At 42.6% G+C, this 25,460-nt stretch overlaps 1 protein-coding gene across 1 annotated transcript in view; it reads left to right on the forward strand.

The window, feature by feature from the left end:
• The window catches only part of RHOT2 (ras homolog family member T2), a 398,937-nt gene extending 378,895 nt beyond the window's left edge, over positions 1 to 20,042 (forward strand). The window contains exon 19 of the mRNA XM_069210682.1: positions 18,369 to 20,042. Within this exon, the coding sequence (XP_069066783.1) occupies positions 18,369 to 18,486 (118 nt within the window). The 3' untranslated portion in view covers positions 18,487 to 20,042. The remainder of the gene's footprint in view (positions 1 to 18,368) is intronic.
• Positions 20,043 to 25,460: the final 5,418 nt, after the last annotated feature.

Genomic DNA, 25,460 nt, shown 5'->3' on the forward strand with positions numbered 1-25,460 from the left:
AGAGGCCAAAGTGATGCTGATTGAAGTATTGTTATGAGAGGAAAATACCCTACATTATGCTAATGACTCAGTACCATGTCTATTTTAGAACATCTGTTTGAACTGATTTTGCTTGTGAATAAGCCCCCTCTCCCTCAGCTGTTGCCATCATTGGAAGAATTGGAAAAAAATATATATATCATGCCTGAAACCCCACTCCCCAAGCGGCTGTTTACCTAAACCAGGTTTGTGTAGTCACTAGTGCTTCTGCCACAATATATTTTAATACCCAAATAATACCATGTGCAGATGCGCCATGGCAGGCACGTAAAGCTGATTGAAAACCTTTAGGAAGAAAAGTACCTGTAGGGTGTCAGTATTGGTTAATGCATTCAAGGCAATTGCCATATTAGGTAGATACGACTATCATATGTGGAATAGCAACAATCCATTTCCTGGTTTCACTTATTTGGACTGGAGGGCTGAAACCTAGTGTATACTATGTGAGGACAAGCTGACATCTGCTCTCATTAGCATATTTATGAGTCTCAACAATAAGAAACACTCTTGAAGTTAAGATAAGCAGAACATCCAGAGCTGCAAATTAAGTTTTTACATGTGAGGATTATTGGCCACGCCCTCTTTGGAAAGCATATTGATTACTTTCTCCAGACCATTCAGTCAAACCCGAAATAAGATTGTTAGCCACATTGCAAACAAGAATACAGTCGTAGCAATAGTTTACTTCCAGCTCAGGGCCTTACTTGAATTAAGCATACCAGTAATTTCGCACGACGATCCATACTGTCAACTCCTGCCACAAATCCTTTCTCCCTGAATAAGTAGTGAGTTTCCATTTAAACAAGGACCCAAGAGTCCACTAAGAGAACAGGACTCCTCCAAATTATTCCCTCACTTATCCTACTCTGGTAGGGCACGGACTCTCTCAAGGTAGTAAAATCCTAAAAAAAAACTGCCACTGACAAATGGATTTTGGACATCATATTGCTTGGACGGGCCCTCAGAATTCCCAGAAAACTGCCAAAATCTTGACTCTCTTTTGACACTCTTAAAATGAGCTGTAGACAAACTTCTGGTTAACCATTAATTAAGATTATGCCACGTACCTTCTAGTCAAAATGAAGTGAATATGCCTTTGTCTCCATTGTTCTCCATCCAAGATGCCTATTTCCATGTTTGCTTTCATCCCAATATTTTCAGATTTCAACGCTTCAGCATATGTTTTCTCACTCCATATTTGGGACCTACCATGCAAAGGATTTATGTTAATCTGCATGTCGATCACCCTCAAGGGACAATCGCTCAAGTCTGCAGTTTAGCTTTCTCACTTTAACGTCACCTTCGGAGCAATGTCCTACTCTGGTGACCATGAGCCAGATATTGGTTCCTCTCTCTACATTCAACATTTCAGGCTCCAGGATCCACATGCAGCTTTTGTGGCTCATGGTCCTAAGCCACGCGCTCTTTCTGAACTGTGCTCCACCCTTTTCTGTCTCTCCCTTCAGGCCCCTAGGCACTTGCAGCTTCTTTGACTGTGCATCTGCTTGCTTGGCTTCCATATGGACCCGCTGCCACTTTGGCAGTTTTTCTTTTTCTGCTGGAGGACTCGTCTCCTGTTTTGTCATCCTTTGAAAATCCTGCAGCTCATACTCTCGCATTGGTTGATGATATCTGATAGAGACTCATAGCCACAGATTCCTTAGCTTAGAATAACCCCCAGTCATCAGACTCAACCCGGAAACCTTTTGAGCAGTACCTCTGCGTGCTGGTAGTTGGTGTCATTCGGCTCTGCGTCAGCTTGCCGGACGTGGCCTGTGTGGTGCCTACATTCAGGTGCCACCCCAGCCCGCTGACATCAGTTCTTTTTTTTCCCCATCAGTCAGCACAAATCCTGGGCAACTTTTTTAGCCGTTTTGGTGATGGTCTTTTTTTTTTTTTTTTTTTACTTGCAAAGTGCACCTCCCATTTGGGTGACCCAGCCGCTCTGGAGTGCCTTTGGGCTCCATGGGTTTTGAGGGAGCCCTTGCTGGATTCACGCCTACAGGTTCGCCCCATGCACCAATCAGGGCCTCTGGATCATGTGCTGGATCCAGAGTGGTTCCCCCCTCGATAACTGGGACCTTCCTCGGAGCCTGCTCTACTGCCATCATTCCTGTGCCTCCAGTGCACCGCGGCGGCACCAATCCCATCGTTAAAGGTGCCTCTGATACCTATCCAGTAGGTGTTATCCGACTCCAGCACCTTCCAGGGCCATGCCCTCCTAGTCAGAGCTAGTGCTTTATTTCTTTAGACAGGTTGACAGGCTTGGAGAAGAGAAGGTCTCAGGACCATAATGGTTACTCTCAACCTTTTGATGAACCTGAGGATACCTGGTAGGAGGAACTGGCTGATGCCAGTGGATTGAATACCTCACCTTACACTGGCCTGATTTCTGCTCCTACCGTGGCAGGTGAGGAAAGGGCTTCCTTTGCCATGGTGGTGCAGAAGGCACCTGAGGTCCAGGACCATCAACTATCCTCGGTGGCAGTCAATACGAAGGCCTTGACAGAGATACATCAATCGGGGGTTGTCCCCTCTAAACCTTCCCTCCCATTTATTGAAGCCCTTACAGATGTCTTGTGTGGGGCCTGGTCCAAGCACTCAACAGGGGCACTTGTGCACAGGGCAGTTGCCTACCACCAATGTCCCATTGGTGGTCTAAGCCTCCACCTCCAAAGTCAATACTGGTGTGTTCCCCGCCACTCCACCTATCGGGCTGGAACCAATGGCAAGAGGATGTTCTCGTCCAATCAGTGAGCACTGCATGCCTTTTGGGCGATATACCTTAACAGTTTGCGATTTGGTTGCACATGTGCTGCCCATGTCACGGGAGACTGCAGATGGCAGAGATACAGCTACGTTCATTATTCGTTGCGGACTGAGCACGACAGACTCGTTAAGCAAAGCATTTGCATTGCTGGTGGTGCTCAGACGCCACGCCACATCTGGTTGAGTACCACTCGCTTTTCGGAGGATGTCAAAGCTTCTCTTATGGACATATCCTTTGATGGCTCCTGCCTCTTTGGTGACAAGGCAGAATCAGCACTGGAGCACTTTGAGAACAGCTGGGCTACTGCTAGGTCCTTAAGACTCACTGTGGTCCCTGCTAACCCTAGTCTACCATTCCACCCCTTCTGTGGCTACGGTAGGGTCTAGCAACTATGTCCCTTCCTGCCAAGGCACTAGGGCCAATAGGCTCCCAGCCTTTTACTAGCAGCAATCACGGTTCCCAGACACCAAGTGGGGCCACGAGCCAGAGGTCAACCCAGTCTGCCACCCCCTGCAGCCGCTGCCTCCAGACCCTTTCAGTTTTACCTCATACCATCACAGACAGCACGTGAGGGTCAGGATTCATCATCACCTGCCCCATTGGCAGACAATAACATTGAACAAGTGGATACTCCAGATCATTCAGCAGGATTTCTCTATTCCCTTTTTAGTAACCCTAGCACCCATGCCACTTTCTTATGACTGGTTGGGGGAAGACCACCTCTCTCCTCTCTGTCAGGAAGTACAGGTTCTTTTAGCAAAAGGAGCCATCAGGAGAGTGCTGGCATCAGAAATAGGTTGGGGTTGCTATTCCAGCTACTTTCTGGTGCCCATAAAGAACAGAGGCGGTCACCCTATTCCAGACCCTATTCTAGACCAGCGTTCTCTGAACATTTTCCTGAAAAAGGAGAAGTTCAAGAAGCTCACGTTAGCTTAGGTTCTGTTAGCCCTTGACCCTGGAGCCTGGATGGTAGTGCTGGGCTTGCAGGACGCCTATTTCCTTATTCCATCCTACCTGCCTACATGCGTTACCTTCGGTTCACAGTAGGGCCAAAGCATTATCAGTTCACTTTTCTTCTCTTTAACTTTATCAGTGACCCTTGGGTGTTCAACAGGTTGATGGCAGTGGTCGCAGCACAACTGTGGAGGTCAGGCGTTCTAGTCAGGAGGTCGTCTCCCACCTCCTGACTGCAGCAGACGTCTTGCACTCACTAGGGTTCACTATAAATGTGCCAAAGTCACACTTGACTCCCTCCCGACACTCCCTTTCATTGGAGCTGTTGTGGAAACAGTAGTTTTGGACCTATCCTCCAGAGCGGCAAGTCCAGGGTATTTGGGCTATATTTCTGATGTTTCAACCTCTATCCTGGATTTCGGTGAGACTGACTCTGAGACAATTGAGTCCTGCTGGTGAAGCATTCCTTTAGCTTACACAGGCTCTGCAGTGGGACCTGAAGTCCCAGTGGGTGCTGCATCAGGAGAATCTCTTTTACTTGGTCCAGATCTCAGAGGGAACTGCAGAAGACCTGCAGTGGTGGCTGATGGCTGCCATCTGGGAGAGATGGAGAGCAGAGGCCTCTGGTTTTCGGTGGTGTCCCAGCTCCACATCAACTTGTTGGAGCTGAGGATGATCCAACAGGTATTGAAAGTCTTTCTTCCTACGATCAAGAGAAGACTGGGGCAGGTGTTCACGCACGACACCACTGCCATGTGATATTGTAACACACATAGAGGTGTGGTGGACGCTGTGTCAAGAGGCCCTGGGTCTCTGGACATGCCTGCAACCTCAGGGCATTTCCCTGGTGGTTCACATCTAGCAGACTCTCTGAATGCCAGAGCAGATGACTCAGCCACTGATTCCTAGCGGATCATGTATGCTGTCTCCATCCAGGGATGGGGCAAGGTCTCTTCCGAGACTGAGGAGGACCTTAGTTAGATCTGTTCTTGTTTACTACCACTGAGAACACTCAACGCCAGCACATCTATACTCAATTTTCCAAGGCGACTGTCGCTCTGCTGTTCATCTTGAGTGGAGCGCAGGCCTCTTATACACCTTCCCACTGATACCTTACCTGCTCAGAGTTCTCAAGAAGATTAGGACTGGCCAGGCTGAAGTCATTTTTGCGGCACTGAATTGGGCATGGACAGATTGGTATCCCGAATTCCTGAGCATGAGCATGGGCCCTATGATTAGGCTGCCCCTTCTGGAGGATCTACTGTCATATCTGAAGGGCAGGGTTCTGCACCTGGACCTGCGCATGAACCACCTTCATGCATGGAGATTGAGCAGCGACAGTTGGCAGTATTTCACCTTACTCCCAAAGTCTGTGATATGATTCTGACAGTCAGACGTCCCTCAACCAAGTCAGTATACGCCTGTCACTGGGAAAATTTGTGGCTTGGTGTGTCTCCAAAGGTATTGATCCTCTTTCTGCACCCTTGTCCCAGGTGTTGTTCTTTCTCTGGCCCAACAAGGCTTTGCTTTAAGCACGTAAGAAGTTAACTTTCAGACATTTTGGCTTTCTTGCTGTTGCCAGCCCAACCTTCCTTGTTCAAGTCACCAGTTGTGACTCGTTTTTTAAAGGAACTTCAATACCTGTTCCCTCCACTACCCTTCATCATGTCCCAATAGGACCTCAATCGGGTCCTGAGCTTTCTGATGTGTGAGCCTCTAGACAACTGTCCCCTTCATTTGCTCACCATCAGAGCAGCTTTTCTGGTGGCCATTCCATCGGCCAGGAGGTTCAGTGAGCTGCAAGGACTTTTTGTGCACCTTCCCTACACAACATTCTACCCAGACAAACTGGTACTGAGAATCTGTGCCTCCTTTCTTCCGAAAGTAGTAACACCTTTTCATGTGGTCCAGAATATTCCTTGCCTGCCGTTTTTGCCCCACTTAACCTATCTAAAGAAGAGGAGAGAATCCATCGCCTGGACCCGCAAATGACCTTAGTTGTTTTACATTGATCAGACCAGAAAGTTCCGGGTGGACAATAAACCTTTTGTTTCAATTACGTCCGGATGAAGAAAGGAAAGGTAGTGCAGAAACAGACCATCCTACAATGGATAGTGTTCTTCATCTATGCATTGGCCAAAAATCAACTCAATGAGGACTTGTACGCTCATTCTACTAGAGGCAAGGCTGCAACCTCTGTATTACCTTACAGAGTTCCAGTCCACGACATCGGTCAGGCAGGAGCGTGGGTTTCTCTTCACACATTCACTAAGCACTACTGCCTGGACAGTCCAGTCTGTCATGACTGGCATTTTTTCCATTCAGTCCTCCACGACTTTCTGGTCTAAGTCTGTTTATAGACCCTCCTCCAGGGAGGTATTGATTGGGAATCTATTCTAAGGTAAGGAATCGTTGGCTAGAAGTCTCTACCAGATGAACAAGTTACTTACCTTCGGTAACACCTTATCTGAAAGAGCTCTATCTAGAATCAGATTCCTTACTGATTCTCCCTGCTCTCAATGTTTTTGTCTTCTCACCCAGCTATCCGCTCCCAATTTTTCAAGTGCAACGGCAGTCCTTGCCAACCCTCCTTACCCAACATTGGGTTTGTATGGATAGAATTACTGGAAATGGAAAGGTTTTCCTAAGGAAGCTGGGATGTTGACCCCCTCCTTCTCTGGTGGTGCTTCTTTTGCCTGATCATGTATGGCAACACTTTGCTGAAGTGGTTCATAAAGGTTTTGGAGCGGCTAGAAAAACTCTCAGGTCTGCTTTTGACACCTTTGATTTCGGGGTCAAATCTTTGGGCTCCTTGGTCATGGAAGACTCAGATGCTTTGTGGGGCTGGGACCTTACAGGTGTTGGCAAGAGTCCATTCTGATCACTAGTTGCCCTGTGTTCCCATTGTTGCAAGTGGTGTGGTGCTTCATAGATTATGAGTTGAAACTTAAATCTTTATCATTGCCATTCCTAGTTTTCAGAGTCGGACCATTTTGAATGCCTCTTTGCGGGGTGGGTCTAGTAGGTTGTTGGTGTTCTTGGGAATGGTACAGTTTCTGCTTAGTTAAGGTCAAATTTTACTATTCTGCAGTTCCACTTGTGCTGTCTCCTTTCATGCTGAGCGGGTTTCAAAGCACACAGCCTAGGTTTTATTCCTATGTACTGGAGTTCTTTTTTCTAAAAGTATCTATGGTGATCCATAGGGAGGTTTTATCCTTTGGTTGGATATATTTGATCTTGTAATCACTTATTTCCAAGCCATTTGTTTCTTCCCTAGTAGGGGACGGCCATCAATTACAATAAAGTGTGGGAAGCTGGCTCTTTATATAGTGGACCAAAAAGAGGTACACTGTAGAGTCTAGACAAACCCCAAAGGTATCACAGAGGCACAAATGTCCTCCTAAATACCCTCTGTTGTGGTAGTGTGGGTGAGAAATAAGCATATCAGAGGGTAGTGCTACGCATTTAATGCACACACATAAGCAGTAAGTGAGACACACAGTAAAAAAAATCTGTTTAAAAAAATAAAACATACTTTTACTTAAATTTTGGTACCAAGATCACTGGAATCAGGTGAGTACTTTTTGAGTTAAGAATTTTTACAGTTTTGAAAAGTTCACAGTCCAATTTTTAGATGCAGTAATGTAATCCTATGGGGGTAAACATGTACTGTGTTCGGACACTTCACAGTGACTTACTAAACTGCTCTTAAGGTGAGTACAGGGCAGAGTTCAAGGAGACACCAACAAGTCACCTCGGGAGGCTCTGGGGCATCCTGGTGCAGAGTTGTGTTACAGCATCTGGTGTCCCATTCATGTGAAGGGGAAATGGTCCGTTCAGTCTGGGGGAACCCACGGGGAGGGGGGCTTAGCCGTTGAGGTCCTTGGGCACGTGTGAACGCCATTGGTCCACTTCTCCTTGGGCTGTGGGGCTTGGTGCAGTGGTGTCTTCTGGAGTCTGGTCCGGTGCTGGAATTACTTGCGGTTGGAGGGAGGCCTTCAGAAAGAGGCTGCAGGTGGTGACCAGAAGTCCAGTCTCGTCAAAGCCAGGGATGGGCTCAGCTCTAGAGGGTCTCAGAACCCAGTGTGCACCATCCACTCCCTCGGACTCGGGCTGGTGGGCTCAGGTGCAGAGGTGCTCTGAGGCATCAGGTCGCAGTGGCCAGGGACTTGCTCTGGGTCTTGGTGACCTGGTGTAAAGGGTAAACCAGGTGTGGGGGTCAGCGTCTCAAGACTTTGGTGAAGTGGCGTGGCTGACCTCCTGGGCCGCCTGTGCTCCAAACAGTCTTCTCCTGGCGTGTTGATCCCTCAGGGGGCCCGATGGCTGACGGGGCAGAGTACTGGACTTTACAAGTGGTGCCTACAGATGCAGGGAAGCAGCTCCTATGCTCAGAGGGAGTTTTTCTTGGAGATTTGTAAAGTATTGGCAGCTCTCCTTGGAGGCTGCTGCAATAGGACAGGGTCAGTTGATCCTTGAGGGTCGGGTCTAGCAGGTAGGCTGGCAAGGTTGGCGCCAAGTCAGTCATGCTCCTTGGTTCTCGGGTCAGCAGGCTTCTTTGCCCACTCCTTTTGTGTCTAAACAAGATCTGAGGTCCTGGTAACAGGGGATCCCCTAAATAATAAATTTAGGTGGCATTAAGGGGAGTGAAAGGTAGTAGTTAATGTGCCACTTACCCTTAGGGTCACTACGCCCCATAGATGACCACTTCCTTTTGGGGAGTGTGCATCACCCTGTCCCAGAATTCCTAATACCACCACACACAAGATGGCGGAATTCCTCAGGCTCTGTTCATTTGAGGCTGGTCACCCTAGGGGTTTCCAGCCTGGAAATGCAACACACCTCCTGCATAGCTAATTTTCTCGCCTGTCCAGGTGCCAGATGGGCCCTGGGGCAAGGGGTTTGACATCTTTCTCTGAGGAAGGCCAGATCTGAATACCAAAGGCCATGTGCTTCTTTGAAGGCTCCTGCCTTGGAATGCAGTTCATCCTTTTGGGAGGGGGGTGTAACTCCAGGCTTTGTTTCTGACCTCCAGAGAGAAAAGACTCAGCCTTGGGGATCGGAATCTCATCTGTTGCTGGCAGGCTGGCTAGAACTAGTCATTGAGCCCACCAGCAGTTGGTATATTTTCAGGGGGCACCTATAAGTTGCCCTTTTGGGTGCATGTATTAATGAATCCATCACTGGAATAACTTAGGGTTTATTAGTACGAGATGTTTGATACCAAACCTTCCTACTTCAGTGAATTCATCATGTAGCTGGGGAACTCTTATTGACCAGGGTCCACCACATGTATTTAAAATGACTTCCCTGTTCACTTGATATCTGAGAATCGACAAAGAAATAGCTGGGACATATCTGCGCTTGCAGATATGTCCACACATGTAATTTAGTGCACCCTGCCTTAGAGCTGTAAGGCCTGCTGTAGGAGTGACTTATAAATATTGCATGCAGTGTTTAAGGGGCATGACACATAGCCCGTGTGCCATGTAATATTTTCACTTTTTGGAGCACCTTGTCACGCAGCCTGCAGTGGCAGTCTGCATGAGTTTGGTGCTGGGTCCCATAGAGTGGCACAAGCTGTGCAATACCTAGGGCCTAGGTGCCAGGGGTTATACTTACTAGGGACTTACAAAAGGTACTAGAGGGCCTGGCTACTTGGTGATCAAGTGACCAGGTGTCTTGTTTTGGGGAAGGAATACCAGCTTTGGGGTCCCAGTTAGCAGGAACCCAGTGCACTTCAGTCAAAGTTGCTTCAAAAAACAGGCCAAAAGTGGGGGTACTGCAACCAGAATTTAGCTTGCTACATGCAGTTGCTATTTGAACTTGCTGGTCCTCTGCATTTGAGCATAACAAACCTTCTTTCCTATGTCTATTATTGCTAGTCGATGAATGCCGACGTCTATGGCTTGGACCTCAAGGGTGCACACGTGGGACCATATTGCTTATTGGGCATTTGTTCTAGTTGGTCCACCCTTCTCAGTTCTCAGGGTATTGGTGCTTGGCTCTGCTACCTTTGTATTGGAAGTGATAGGTGTTCAAAATCTGGATTAGGTAAAGAACCCTCTGTTCGCTACTTGAGGGTAGAGAGTGGGTCTCCTTTTCAAATGGAGTTGAAAAGGTTATCAGCAATTGTATTATTGAGGTTTTGCTTGGCTGATCATCTTTTCAGTCTACACAGTTTTGGTGCTGTTCATGTTGGCTTCAATTGGTGTGTTCTTGTGGTGCAGAAATGTTGGTCAAGCAGCGTTCTTCTTCCTCCTAGGACTCTCCTCCATGGGAGAGCTAGCCCAGTCCACTAATTCTGTTGCGTGGTTCTCTAATCATGCAGGTGTGGTGGTGGTTGTATAACATGTTGGGTCCTTTCAGGTGGGGTGGAACTTTATGTGCTGCCTATGCTATGGTGTATTTTCTGGAGAATGTAACCTGAAGTCTCCCAAATGCATTTGCTACAGGGTTATAATCATTTGAACCATTCTTTGGGCTACTGTTGCATCTATGCTTGTCAGGGGTCTTAAATTCTCCCTACTTTGTGCAATGGTGGGGCTTTTTTGACCTGGTTCAATTGGTAACAGACCTTGCTGAATACTGTTATGCTCTCTTTCTATACTGGATTTCTGGACTGGTACTGTTTGTGGATCCACCTATTTCTCCCGGCCACATTATATCTGAAATGTTGGCAGTTTTCTGTTTCTTTCATGTTCCACCTTTTATTGTAAGATGGTGTTGTAGGAGGATGGGGGTGATGTCTTTATGCTGCCCCCCAAAGTTTAGTGGGTCAGGAATTGACTTTTGGCACATTAGTAACCATTTTATGCATTGGTTTAAGAAATATTATGTTAGCACTTAAAAAACAAGTGGCTCTTTAAGCATGCAAGTTATGTTTTGGATCGTGTTCGGCATACCTTTGGATATCGGTTTCAGATCATTTAGTGCAAGGTGTCTCTTTTGGTAGGCAATAGAAGCTCGTTTCCAGCTCTCTTCATATTATCAGTATAAGCATATGTTGAATGGATGCAGTGGTATTTTGTTCCTGCTTGTTTTTCATTATTCCGTCCTGTACTTGCAGGACTCATGGATTTAATGGTTGTGGGCCTGTTCTTGTGTCTTGCCTCAAACCTTCTTTCTGGGGTTATTATTTTGGTATTGATTCTGGAGGTGAGAAATCTGCAGGTAGAAGTATCCACCAGAGAATTAAGTTACTTATCCTTCGTGACCATGCTTCCGGTGGATACTCTTCTCTGCATGCAGATTCTCTACCAGTTTGCCAACTTACCCCTTCTGAGCAGTTTTGAGTATTTAATAAGACATCAAGTTACTTTTTTCCACTGTATTTTGGTGTTCTTCATCAATCTCATCTTCAGTTCCAAAGGGGTGAAATGATAGATGGGAACTGACACCAGAGTTCTCCGGGGTGGTGGGTGCCATATATGTCTCAGTGAGGCACCGGAGTTAAATTGGTGCTCCAGTGCCAGTTATTTATCCAGGAGAGCTGTTCAGAATTTTCTGAATCCAGTATGGCACCTGGAGGAGACCTTGGAGGTGAGGTATCTGCAAGTAAAGTATCCACTAGAAACAGCATTAATGGTGGTGAATAACCCATTTGTTTCAGTCTTGATGGGTGAGCTCATTAATTACAGTATATTTGTAGTATAACACATTGAAAACCAGTTTTGTGTTGGCCATCACACAGTAAGATATGTTGGAGAAATGGAGGCTTTTCTAATGCAACAAACCATACCTCAAATTCTATATGGCTGTGAATGGACCCTTGGGTTCTTTCTCCCTTAGGGTACCTATTCGGTTTTACCATAAACCAACTTGTGATTCTGCTGACATTCTTCCAAACTCCCTATTTCCTGGTGTAGAGATAGCTGCATTCATTGGATGTTAAAAGAAGTGTTAAAGCCCCCCTTGCATAATTTAGAGTTTTGGAATCCTGAAGACTCACTCATTTGATTGGGAACAAGAAAGGACAGGCCATCTCAACGAAAGGAATTGCTTTCTGACTTTCACCACCGTTATGTTTTGCATCAGCCAGACTGCAAGCCACGTTTGAATTGCATCTTCGCAAATTCAACTGAAGGTGAAACAGCAAAAGTGTCAACATTTGCTAGAGTGGCTCCCCAAGATGTCTGCACAGGTTCTGCATAGAAAACATGCCCCTTTTCATGAAATACTACTGACTAAATATGCAGTCCGTGCCGGGGAGCTGTAGTGGACAGGTTGTGGCTCAGAATCTGTTACAATAAAGTGAGCCTCCGGCCCACTGTTTATCTGTTGCAATGTTGTTTGTTTTTAGTGGTCTCAATTGAAAGTATGAGCTGTGAAGGATGCATTACTGAAGAAGATGAAAATGTTACTTACCTGTAACTATAGATTCCCAGAATTCTATTCATCATAGATTCACTTCCAACTCTCTGGTCTCTCTTTTGAAGCTATGAATAGACACATATGTGCTTCCCCTATGAAAATCCGCAGATGGCCCCAATCAGTGAGGTGCTTGGGCTTTAAAGATTACTATGTAAAATGTCTATCTACAATGATGTACTGTGCTGAGGATTCCCAACTTGACATTGGAGAATAAATCAAAAATGTGATTCTATGTAACATGCCAACAGTAGAGAATGCAGATATAGGTAAGTAACGTCCTTGTTTTTAAACTGTGGTGCTTCTCTACTATAAGATTATTCTGCGAATGTGGAACAAGGAACTAGATGAATACATTGGGCTGTGAGACTTAAAGTTAATTCCAACAATCGGGTCCAGGTCTTGCTCAGTCTCTTGAGAAAGTGAACATTTTTCCTTGATAACTAATGCAATTAGAAGAGTGAGTAGTATGTGTAGTAGTGTCTCTTTTTTACTACCTCCAGAAAGGTAATTTTTTCGTACTTGTCCTTCCTTAACTGACTGTCATTTGTGTTTATGAATATATTACTTACCTCTGTTGTTAGGTGTGAAATCTGCTATTTTTCTTAGCTTCAGCTGATTGCATTTTTCAGGTACCATGTGTCTGTCACAGAACGTCTTGAGGCACAAAATTAGTCAGTGATGTTAAATTTGACTTGATGATGCCCCTGGGAACCCTATGATATTTTACTGCAAAAAATGATTCCTAAAGCTATGACTCTAAAATATGTATTAGCTATTGTTAGAGATGAGTAAATGTAACGAATGTTTTAAGTGAGTCTTAAAAATTAGAAATGTGTATTGGTCAGAGTTATGCAGTTATAGGGAGGACTACCTGCTATTTCGATTTTCACATTATATATACCACTAAAAGGAAAAAGATTGGTTATATGGAAAAGAGTCCCTTTTTTAACAAATTCTAAACTTTCACAGATGGACGTCAACCCTATTTGGATTTGCTCCAGTCTTGCCCAACCCCAAGCACCCTGCATTGTGCTGAACTTTGCCTTAACTTTGAGTTCACTAACTACCTTATACTGATCTTGTCCAATATATTTTGCTCAATCCTGTATTTTTGCATCCATGCCTTGCCCATCAAAACTCTCCTTCCTTGCTTTACTGTTGAACTTGCATTGTGCATGCTTTCCCCGGCTATGCACTGTATGCATTCCTGTCCTTGGTGGAGGGTTGACTCAACTTTATCAAGATGACATCTGTACTGTAGAAGGAGTTCATAAAATAGTTCAACTGCTCATTATTCTTTTGATCTACAGAGTAACAGTGACCTCATATTTTCTCCTATAGTGATAACTTTAAGGGTTCTTGAAGGACGTAAGAGAGTAATTTTAATATGAAATGTACTGGGTCATTGACCGCTAATATTGAACTGCAGATTAACATATAACCCCACTATGAAAAAGCTGGCAGAGTCGGGGGTGCAGGGGGCCCCTGCTCTGCCCGTGTACTTGGCATGGGCAGTGCATGGGCCTCCCTGGCCAGCCCCGTTGCAGTGTTCACTGTCTGCTTTGTAGACAGTGAATTGCAACAGGTGCTGCTGCACCCTATGCACTACAGCATTTCCACTGCGCCTCTTATGAGACGGAGACTATGATGTAGGCCATTCGTATTGGGCCCCGGAGGGAGGCTGACGAACTGGTAGTAACCTACCCATTGGGACTTAGGTAGACGGGCTTTTCCATCCGCCAAATTTATAAGGCCCATAGGGCCATATGTACGAACACATTTTCCCATTGACATAGAATGGGAAAAACTCTATGCTACATTTGGCCCATAGTCTCTTGGCGATTCTATTGTGAAGAGTGGTTAATTTTCGTGACTTTTTTTAGGGATTGTTAGGATGTTTTTCCGTTACAACTTAAGAGTTCCTACTTTTCTGAAGGGTTCCACTAGGTTATAAAGGTTTCTTTTTCAGACTTAGTATCTTATTTAACCTTATACAACTGTTGCTTGATGGTGGTGTCTCAGGCTATTTGCTTTACTCTGACGGTTTTGATGGCTGTTGCACTATTTGTCTGTGGTTCCTTCCACAGGTTTTTATGTTGTAGAGTATGTTATTGCTCGCCTAAATTAATACGAATTCCCGGTCTTTTTCTCTTGTTCTAGACCGGTTTTGTTTTACTTAGACTTTTTATGGTTTTGGGTCGCAGACTTTCCTACGGGGATGGTATAACTTTGGTATCTGTTTCCCGTCCGGTTAGTGGACTACTTTTAATCTTTTGTTCGCAGCGCGATCTCGCTTGGCAGAAGTCGAGCGCTTTGCATAACCATTCCTTTCCACGAAGGAAAAAAACTCACTTTTTAATATCCGGTTTTGTTCTCTCAATTGGCTGCTAAAAACTATGTTAATCCAACTGTTAGTGGGTCGCCCGGAAGGTAAATTAGGTGTATATGTTTCCCTTATCTTATGGTGGAGGAGTTTATGTATGTTCTTGTCGGTTTAGGCGTTTTGCTTTGTTTTTAACATTATTACTTAAATGCCGTAGACTCCCTGACTTGGAGAAATGCTTTTTTTTATTTCTGGACTTTCACTAGTGTCTATTTTTCCACATCTAAGCATATTTCACTTGGATTTATATTTAGGAAACATTTTGTATAGCCTCTATTAAGTGGGCTGACGTCTCAATGCTTTTCCCAAGCTCTGAACTTCCGCAGCTGCCATCCTCTAAATCCCCGTGTATTTTGTACTCGTACATACACACTATATATAGCATGGTCGTTGGGGTAGGCATTAAGATTGAGGGCGGCATTTTGTGGGGTCTAAGTTGCGACTGAAATCAAATTACGCATAGCCACAGGATTACAGTCACAGACCCTTAAAATTTACAAAATAAGAACACTTGAAAGGTTTTGAGTGAAACTGTGAAGAAGGAAAACCCAGTGAAAATAATGATAGCTTGTATACACCTAACGTATCACAGAGAAGGCAACGCCGGAAAAAAATCAGCAGCGTGATATCTTAAACACAGAAACGATTCTACGTCCCAATAGCAGGGACAAACACTTAATAATAAGCACTGCTGAAGTCTGCAGTATTAAGAAGACATTACTGATGGAAGGGTCTAGCGCACGTGGATTTACAGCACTCGCAATGTACTGCTTGGAGAAGCTGACCTTATGAGATCCCACGGCATTGAGACTAATTTGCTGAATACTATACAGACTGCTAGCGACCGTGAGGAAGCGCATGTTAACGGACTGAACACTGGGAGCACATATCACTGGGACCTTATAACACCATTGTGGAGGGGAGACAATGAAAAATTATGTCATCTTACTAGTGTGTTCTCCAGCACCAATACGGTACATTTGGCAGAAATTAACACCACATGGATTTATAAATCGTGGAGAAGTTGCTTTTGGAGGAATGTGTGCTGCTGGACTCATATAAAACTGACAAACACTACTGGTGGACGCACATATTGCAGTGGTCTGTAGTGCTGAGAAGGTACCAGTTGATCCTATATCTTTGGGAATACACTGTTGGGAAAAGCTCATCCTAGCTGGCATCCTACGGAAGCAGTCATAAGGAAGGCCGCATTACTCGAGTTCTGTAGCACTAAGAAAAGGAGATCAGACTCCTGGGGGATACAGTACTGCATATGCCCTGCAGCACAAATCGCTGACAACCTGTACTATCAAGGGAACTCATGGGAAAAATCACGTTATTGGAGTCTTATAAAACTGAAAAGTCACGACTGGAAGGAAATCTCCCACGCATCAATAAAGTATTGATATGGAAATAAAAAAAATGCTGTAAATCTACAGCACAAAAAAGACAAATTTGGATGAACCCCACACTACAGGGACATATAGCCTTGAGAAGGTGCTTCTCTGTAAAGGTATTTTGAGCTGGGATAAGGCACAAATCAGAAGTGATTTGTTAGTGGGGTTGGTGCTACCTGAGATCACAGGAAGCATAGAAGGAAGGCTGAAGGAAGGTCACAGCATGGGGGTAGTAAGTAGTGACAAGACAACTGGAAAAATATTACGAAAAAGCGCACTGCTGAGAAAGTGGACCTGGGTGAAACTGCAGAAGTCATAATCTGTTATAAAGTTATTTTCTTCATTTTCAAGTGTGTGTGAATGATTGAGAACTTTATTACCATATCTGGGTGACTGACTCACCGCCTTTATTAGACTGCATCTGGTTGATGGTATAGCTTGGGTGCTTATGCAGCTTTCTTTCCAGACACATGACTCTGTGGAGAGTTAAGATTATTCTTGCTAGGACCGCTCTGCAGGCTCCTGGCCTTTTCTTTTAATCAGTCTACCTTGAAGGGTGGTGGCAATATGATACTATTTTGTGTCTTGTTGTCATTACTAATCATGATTGCTGTTGTCATGTGATATTATGGGTGGGCCATGGTCAAGGTGCAGGTCTCTGCACAATGCATATCTCAATACGGTGTTGCGTATAGACTTGGAAATCAGTACCTTCTTACCGGTGAGAGTAGCTACCAAACTGGCGATAATTTACATTTTTAGTCTGGTTTAGCTTTAATTATGACATCGTGGTTTATTGGGTGTCAAATCTAATGTGTGCATCTGCTCTGCAGTTGCAAGTTACCTGTTTGTGTACATGTGCTGTTGTTTGTGGAGTAACAGCTCTGTTCCTAGTGTCTTGTTGCTGTCAATGCTAACTTAAGTCCCAAACAGTGGCCACACACCACCATCTGTGATTTAAACCAAGGGTCCAAACATTAATAGCACGACATAACATTTTTGGAATTTAAACAGTGGAATGTTTGAGGGTCTGATGTCTGAGTGGCATGCTTTTGGTTAAGCAGCAACACCACTTGTAGGTGTCTGAGTAGGCCAATCATTTTTTTTTTTTTCGTTGTTCTGTTTATCACAGCAGTGATGGTTTACGTGTTTCAGGATGTGCTGGCGTCTGAAGATAGATCACATTAAGTACATTTAGGTTATTTTCTAGCTGTACTGGGTTTCATGAAAGGCTTTTGCTATAGAAGTCTTTTCTTTAAGGCCTTGCTCAAACAGACAATAAGGGTTTGGTATGTATAGATTTTCCTAAATGATTTCAGGGGATGATGAGTTTTACCTCACAATAATTCCTCTGTAGTTCCTCCAATAGTCCTGGTCATGCAGTTTTTAGAATAGGTTTAATGATTGAAAGCAAAACCAGCAGTGTATTTTCCGTTCTGTGATTTATTTATTTTTATTTCTATCTTTCTTTTATTGCCTTTCAAAGCTAGTACTTTTATAGACAACATGTTTTTCGCCCTTTTAAGCATGCAAGCCTAGGGCTTTTTCAAGGCTAACAATTAAAACGTATGGTATATTATCAAGTGGACAGTATTCCACATATTTCCATTCACTAGCCATTGTTCCCAAATAGTATCACCTTGTGGGGGGGGGGGGGGGTGGGAGGGGTTTAAAATATATATATGAATCCCTGCTCTCATCTTATATCAAACTTATCTACCCATCACCATATGTCATGTCTCTGTCAATCTATCCTCCATTCCCACTGACTCATCCTAAATCCATTCTACTACTTTCATCTCCTAAATAACTCTGCCTAAGCTTTTCCCTCCGCTTCCACATCTAACTCACCCAAACCTCACTTTACTACCATGATCTCCCGAACAACCCTTCTATATTCTCATTCATTTATCTCACCCTGCTACTATGATCTCCCTAACCCTTTCCACAGACTCTTCCCACCTCCATCCCCCCTTTACTCATCCCAGGCTAAATCCTATTACCATGTACTCCCAATTAACACTTCTGGATTTTCCCTCCTCCACCCCTCCATTACTCCAGTCAATCTAAGTAACAAACTCTCATATCTGCAGCTCAAATTAACTAATAATAATACTAAAACTGTACTCCCATTTCCCTATACTAATCCACCACCAATTCCTTTTGGGTTCCGGAGTAGTGTGCTACTTGCCGAAAAGCGCTTCAACGTCATGTCAGGGGTAGTAAGCGCTATATAAATACTATTACAATACAATATATAATGTTTTTGGTACAGACATTGGTAAATTCCGGCCCGTGTGTCTCAATGTACCACAGGCTCTTAACACTTGTCTCCGTAAGATGGCTAACAGAAAAATGTTAGTTGCTTAATTCATTTACAGTTCTAGGACAATATTTACACATTATGAGATGTTTTGATTGATGTGTAAGTGATGTTATTTTTTTCTTTTTGCAGCCACTTGAGTGACACAGAGCTTTGTGCTGCTTCCTTCTGGCTACGTGTGGCTCTCGGTGCTGCTGTTGCTGCTGTCCTGGGATTCACACTTTACAAGGCAATGGTGAAAAGTAAATAAGGGCATTAGAGTGCCTCAACCCCAGTGTGCATCTAGAGCTCATAACCTCGTTTGATCATGTGAGTGTGAAACCCAGCTAGTGTCCACCCAAGAGGAGCACACTCATACCACCTGAGAAGCAGAACCTGTGGGTTTGGTAACAGAACTGAAAGGGTATAAAGGACATGGACAACTTGGAAAGATAGGGACCGGTATTAAGCAGGACGTTGAACTGTACTTTAAACCTAATTATATGTTTATTTAAAATTTACTGGAAAAATCTGTCAACAGCAGTAAGTACGCCATGACTCCAGAAACTACTCAAATGAGTACACACTGTCTTCGCAGCTTTGCTAGACTGTCGAGCGACTGACTGCATTCCATCTCTCGTCTTGGTGGGAATTTCAAATCACTCTGATCTATTTTTTTAATATAGTTTTTAAAAGGGTCTAAAAACATTGTTACTCTGATAATGTGTTTTTAAGAGAATCGCCTGAATTTCATTCACCAGCAGTGGGGAAGACATATTTTTCTAAATGAAAGATGGAAAGTATTTTGTAGCCTAACATGAGGTGCTGTTCTCTCCATCAGTAACTCAGGTATTCATGCAGAACACTGTCAAATAGGACTGTGTTTGATGTCCAAAATCTGGTTCTGAATAATGACTGAGTATAGGATTCTATTGGTAAGAACTGTTAGTCAATTCACTTCATTGGACCCAGTAACCACCTCTTTAAGAAGCTGTAATACCAAGTCTACATTGATAAATCCTGAGAACATGTTATTTACACAGCATTATTGTAAAATCTTATTCTGGGATCTTTGGTCATACCTCACTCAGTTCCAAACAGTGGCAAATAAACAGCGGCACATAAGTGTTAGACAACATGCAGCTGAATGATTTGAACAAGTTGCTTTCTGTGATTGTTTGTTTTCTTAGAAAGACAAAAGATGACTTCCTCCTCACTGGAAATTAGATCGCCCACACAAGACAGTGACTGCTGAATGCTGATTGCATCTATAAAACGATCTTTATTGGAAGCACAAGCCCGTTTGTGCTGAAAGCAGTTTACTTCCACAAGCCCACAAAACGTTTTGAAAGTAAATCCATCCCCCAAGACAACCCTGATGAAAGCAGATGTCACAAAACTGCATTTTTATTAAAAGGCTATTCTTTCCGCAAGATCTTGTCTACTGATAGTGAATTCCTTCCGCCAAATCATCTGTGCAGAAATCATATCCCTTCTACTTTTTGTCTCTACTAAAACGGATCTCATCTGCAAGCGGATGTCTTGTGTGACACATTTATTACTAAATGCTGTAGTTTTTCAGTTTTTTCATCTTGTTTCTCGTGGTGCATCTTTTTATTGTGATAGGTGAAATAGCAGAGGTGAGCAAGGTATAGTAGAATAGTGTCCGTTGGACCACTGGCTGATGGTATTCTCATGTAAATGTATGTAAAGAAATTATCGTTATACTCCGCACAACTGCCTGAATCTGCTTGAAGCATTATCCTCATTTTTTTAATCTGGATATTACAGTTTGTTAAATGCTGTTTAAAACAATGAAAATTGAAACTCTATACTGTTCTTTTTTAAATCATAGTTTACAAAAAGACGTTAACATTTTATTCCGATTAATTTTCAGTTTTGGGAGGGCCAGTTTGCTTTTTTTCTGGTATTTACGGTTCTATAGTTTTTTTTTTTTTAGTTAACTTGTCTTTTTTAGTTTCTTGGCACCATATTAATTATTGAAACATATATGCTCTTCATCCCCTAATTTCATAAATAGAGACAGCTTTAGCTTCTCTGAAGGAACCGGGTTATATCATATTCCCAGAATAATGTTTTGCAAGCATTTGAGCAGTTTGAGGTCACAAAGGGTAAGTTGTGGAAGTGCCTTATAGATGCTAGGAAAGCTATGGTGCATGTCTAAGCGGATTAATTCAGAATTTAGTATTAAAATACTAATTTTCTTTTGAGTATACAGTGCTCTCAATGGCTAACTACTAACTCAATAAAATTGACCTAGTTAGTGTGTTACAGTCAAAAAAAATTATAACCAACATTACATGAATTAAATCCTGATACTCATATGAATCAGAACTGACAAGATCTACGTAAATGTGTTTTTTCTCTTATAAATGTATGGTCAGTGGTACAATTTATAACCTGGACCACCTTGTGTGAAACAGAACAATAACAGATCAACAGGTTGATTCGACCTTGGATTAGTTGTAGAATAGACAGGAAGTCGATAAATAATTCACCCCAGTATGTAATAAAGAACACTTATAAATATGCACATTTTTCATGAAATAGATAAAATCCAAAGTACCAGCGTACTTATAGAAGTGAATAATTCAAATTCCTGTGTAATGTGTCACCCTAAGAGTCCCCACACATGATGTAATATACAGAAAAGACACTCCATGAAGTACAAGTCACAAAATAAACTAATCAAGATTCATTAGTTACATCTGGCTCAGAAAAGGTACTAGAAATTGATCTGCTTCTTATGCAGGGTATTCCCGTCCTTGCAGATGTCTGGTCAATTGTTCACATCACATTTCACCACTGTGAATGGGCACTTGATGTATAGCTGATAAAGAATACCAAGCCGCTAATCAAATCTATTCACACTGAACTTCAAAATGCAGATTATTTCTGTGTGCGCCTTGCCCGAGCCAAATGCAACTAGCAAAGGCTGCTGGTTTTATTTTGCATTTGGTCTCCACAGGGCCTCTTGCCTGCATATTTTGATGCATGTCACCTGACCATGGTTGGCGAAACTCAGTGGAATTTGTAATATTCTCTTTCCAGTTTATGTAGATCTTGATTAAGGCCCTCTTACACCATGGAGATCAAACGTGTGTCAACATTTTAATTATATTTTTATATTTTTTACATAACTTGTCACCTACATGTCATTCGGGTAATGGTCTTTGGACACTATTCATCAGAACTGTGACAAATCAACAAGTTAGGTACTTTGACGACTAGGTAGACAGATAGAGATGATTCTGTGATATAAACTATATTACTGATAATGCATTGTCAATCGGAATACACATTTTAGTGTACTACCTAGTCTCCCAGATTTTCATTGTTAGGCATAACTGGATGTAATTCATGTGCTATTGGGTAGAAATCCTTTCTACTAAAATACACTACATAATTGAATCATGTTGAAAAACAAGTTACCCTTTGATGGCATTGTGAGTCCTGAATTATTTATACATTGATGTCTAATAGTAGGCGATAGTGCTAATGCTTCCTACATGTGTCACCATTACATTTTCCTTAGGCACGCTAGAATTGTGTTGCACTGGCATTTGAAGGAATGTGAAGGAAAACTGCCATTTTGTCAACTTCAAATTTTGTCAGACATTTCAGACAGGTGCTGCTTTTTCAGCAAAGAATAAAACCATTTTTGGAAGATAGTTATCCTCAAGATAATCAGTGTGACCCACTTAAGACTCAAAGAAAGTTTATTTCAGTTAATAAAAAACATCGTATATTTTACAGCAAAGCCAGTAAAATGTTAGAATTGCAAGCAAATAGAACAATTAAAAAAAATCATATTATTTCAGACAAATTTCTGTTTTAAGATGTAAAATAAAATAGACTAAAAATTGTAAACTGATGCAAATAACAGCATTACTCCAATTGTTTTCTTATTTCCTCAGCTTTAAAAACATAAAACAATATAACAGACATCCCCACAGAAACTTGTTAAAAGATTTGTGGGAGAATACAGTAGAAATGGGAGTGTAAACTAGGATTGTCGCACTCACGATAAATATTTTTATCAATACTCGTTAAATGCATATGTAAAATGTAGGTAAACTCCGTGACTATACATTCTTTTTCTGTACCAGTGACAATGGAAATAAGATGTTAAGTACATATTTCATTAAGGAGAACACGGATAATAAAGTTGTAGTCCAAATAGAATGTTATCATAGAATATCCCAATGACTCGTTTTGAACAGCCTTGTTTCAAGTTAAAATGCAGACGTGACCCACTTTCCTAAAACACAACCTGTGGCAGTGTTGAGTTTCAAAAATGTTGTTGTCTCTTCTCTTGTTGGAGGAAGAAGCCGTACTTATTTAATATAAAACATTGTGGATTAGTGTCCTAGGTTTCACTTTCAGAAAATAGAAAGAAAGGAGGAACGTTATTGAAACCTGTTTCCCATTGTTGCTGACGCCATCAAGGTGGAATCACCCTTTCATTTCTCTGAACTGTTTTTTGATGGCATTGGATTATACCACAAACATGATTTTGTTTAAGCAAGTGTTTTTAAACAGTAAATCTAACAAATAAAAACTGAATTGAAATGCAATTCTGTAAAACCTATCTCACCTGCCCTTTTAAGGATCCACGCGCTTGCACTGCTGTGTTCCTCCCAGTTACTTTCATTTCTTTTAATTAAGTTTATTCACTTAACATCAATTTGAGCTGTAACAGGTACAAAAAGGCATCTTACAACTACCATAGTTCATTTGCCTTTTTCTTCATCTACAGCTATTTCATTATCCCTGTTCACAAGTGACTGTGTGCGCCTGTTTCATTTGATGCCCTTTCACCTGGTACAGAAGGTCTGCATCACGTCTTGCTTGCCAATGGAGTAAAAATCAGTTAACTTTATAGTGACCTCACAAACCTTCCAGTAACCATAATGATGCCTGTATCAGCAGTTGTGTTGCCGGACATCTTTTACTCTCCATAACTTTTCATCTTGTATAAACAACCTTGATAATCTTTACAGAAAATACAAGTTCTTCATCTTGCTGCATTGAGTATCTGATCGTAATTAACTCTGTTGTGCTTTGTGTTCAGCTGACTTCTTACCACCAGAGCATTCTTTTCAACTGCCCTTAATGTTATTCTAGATGCCCCTCAGATTAGGAGAATCCTATTATGCTGTCTACCAAGGCATCTTTGTAAATTTGCCCAGACCATCTCATTTAATTCTTTCTACGAGGCAGGGATGGTTCTAGCACAATGAAACACTAGAAGGTTGCTCAAGGTACCTGTAGCAGAGGACACTAGATTTTCTGTAGAAGGATCGTCCATTGCATCTTCCTTGCGGCCAGGTAGCAGAGGATGTCAAAATGTTGTTTCACCAAGAGCAGTAAAGTTTCTTTCACTGCCCCTGCAATAGGCGGGTAGTTCCAGCACATGATACTACCAGCTCTTACCATACTGTCTGTGAACTGAAGCCTGTTGTAGATATTATGTTGTCCTGCCTCTTTCCTTCTCCACTTTTTAGGTCGAGCGTAAACGTATGGCCTCTTGTACACCTTTAGTATACTTACTTCTGTGAACTTAAAGCCATTTCCTTTGTTTGTTTCAGTGTCATTCAAAAATCCTTTCTTGCTAGTGGTCACTCATGCCTTTTTGTCCCTCTTTCTTCTCTTTGGGAGCAGGGACTAACTACTGTATAATTATGCTTTGTCGTGTTTATCTGTTCTTTGGGGAATTTCTTTTCTTGGTTTCCTGCTCCTGTGAGTCTATGTGCTTACAATGCTGAGCTCAAGGGCACTGTACACGCATCTCACCGCTTTGTCCGTGGCACTTAAATCGCACTCCCCCATGCCGAATTCTTGCTTGTCCCGCCACCCAATCACCCTACTCCAGCCATGGTTTGTTAACTCCTGTGCCAACATGGCCACTTGCCCTATACCCCCTTGTTCTCGCCATAACAGCATTGGAGGTTTCCTCTACCCTCCTTTAGCCCGTCCCTTTCCTTTGTGCTCCTTGATTGCTACTTGTCCAGCTTGTGGTGCGCCCTCCCAGCCCCACAGCTGTTTAGAGTAAATCTGGTCCGGTCACCCTCCTCCGCTTTCGCTTCTTATGATTTGATTGCAATACTAGCAGTCCAATTCCTCGTCCACCAGTCAGCCCCTCCCCATATGTCACCAACTGCTGCAGAACTTTGTGGAATGACTCACTGAAGATATTCATGTTAAGCTCCACCTTTTGGGGCACTGGATCCCATTAATTCATTTCTGCTTCCTTGCTGTAAGTTCATTTTGGTTTGTTTATTTTTGTGATTCTGATTGTCTAAAATTAAAAGCAAAAAGGTAATTAGCCACCTTCTTCCATGCATTGCACTGAAGACTGACTTCAAGCAGTATATTTGGTACTGCAGTTTCTTCTTCGTAGCAGATCCAAACAGGGCTTGTACCCCTTAATCCGGAAGTCTCTGAATTCTAGGTATGAGGGTTTTTTCCAGAGACTGATAGGGTTGATTTTTTAGTAGTTCAGCTGGATGCTCATTGATCTACTCCAGTGAACACAGTGTGATGTCTGCAGAAATAGTAAAATCTTTTATAGGATGGAGAGCAAAACAAATTTACTTTAACCACTTAATTTTTTTGAGGTTTGAAAGAAAGTGTAGGCTGACAATAATGCTAAGCTTTTTTCACTTTCTAAGTAAAAGCTGCCAATTGTATTTCACCTGCGGACAGGGCGATTGCTTTCCCTAATGTCGAACACTGTTAGGGTTTCAGTATTTACACCATTTAAGCATAGGTAATGTTGCTTCCCCAAAGGCACATGTGGTGTAGGCAGCTCAGGATCCTGGCCAGATTCCCAAAACTTTCTTCCAGATGTTAAATTAGAGTGTTGATCTCATACGTTTGGAATTGTAGTTAGGTTGATTACATTTATGGGAGACTAACTCATTTGATTTAAAAAAATTGAGTAGCATTGATTCATGTTATACTCCTCTGGAGTCCTTGCACACAGTGGACTAAGTCTGTCCTAACCTTGATTGCTAACTATTTTTTTTTATGTACCAAGCTTTTTTCATGTGTACATACACAGATGAAATAATGCATTAAAACACAATTTACAGTGTCAAGTATATTCATCAACAGGGAACACTCAGTTTTCATGACTGGGAGCATTAGTGAAACTGTGTTACAGTAATACAATAAAGCAATATTCCTTTCTGTTCCTTTTCTTTATATTTAGTAGGCTTC

The sequence above is a fragment of the Pleurodeles waltl genome, chromosome 10 (assembly GCF_031143425.1).
Source record: "Pleurodeles waltl isolate 20211129_DDA chromosome 10, aPleWal1.hap1.20221129, whole genome shotgun sequence".
Lineage (NCBI taxonomy): Eukaryota > Metazoa > Chordata > Amphibia > Caudata > Salamandridae > Pleurodeles > Pleurodeles waltl.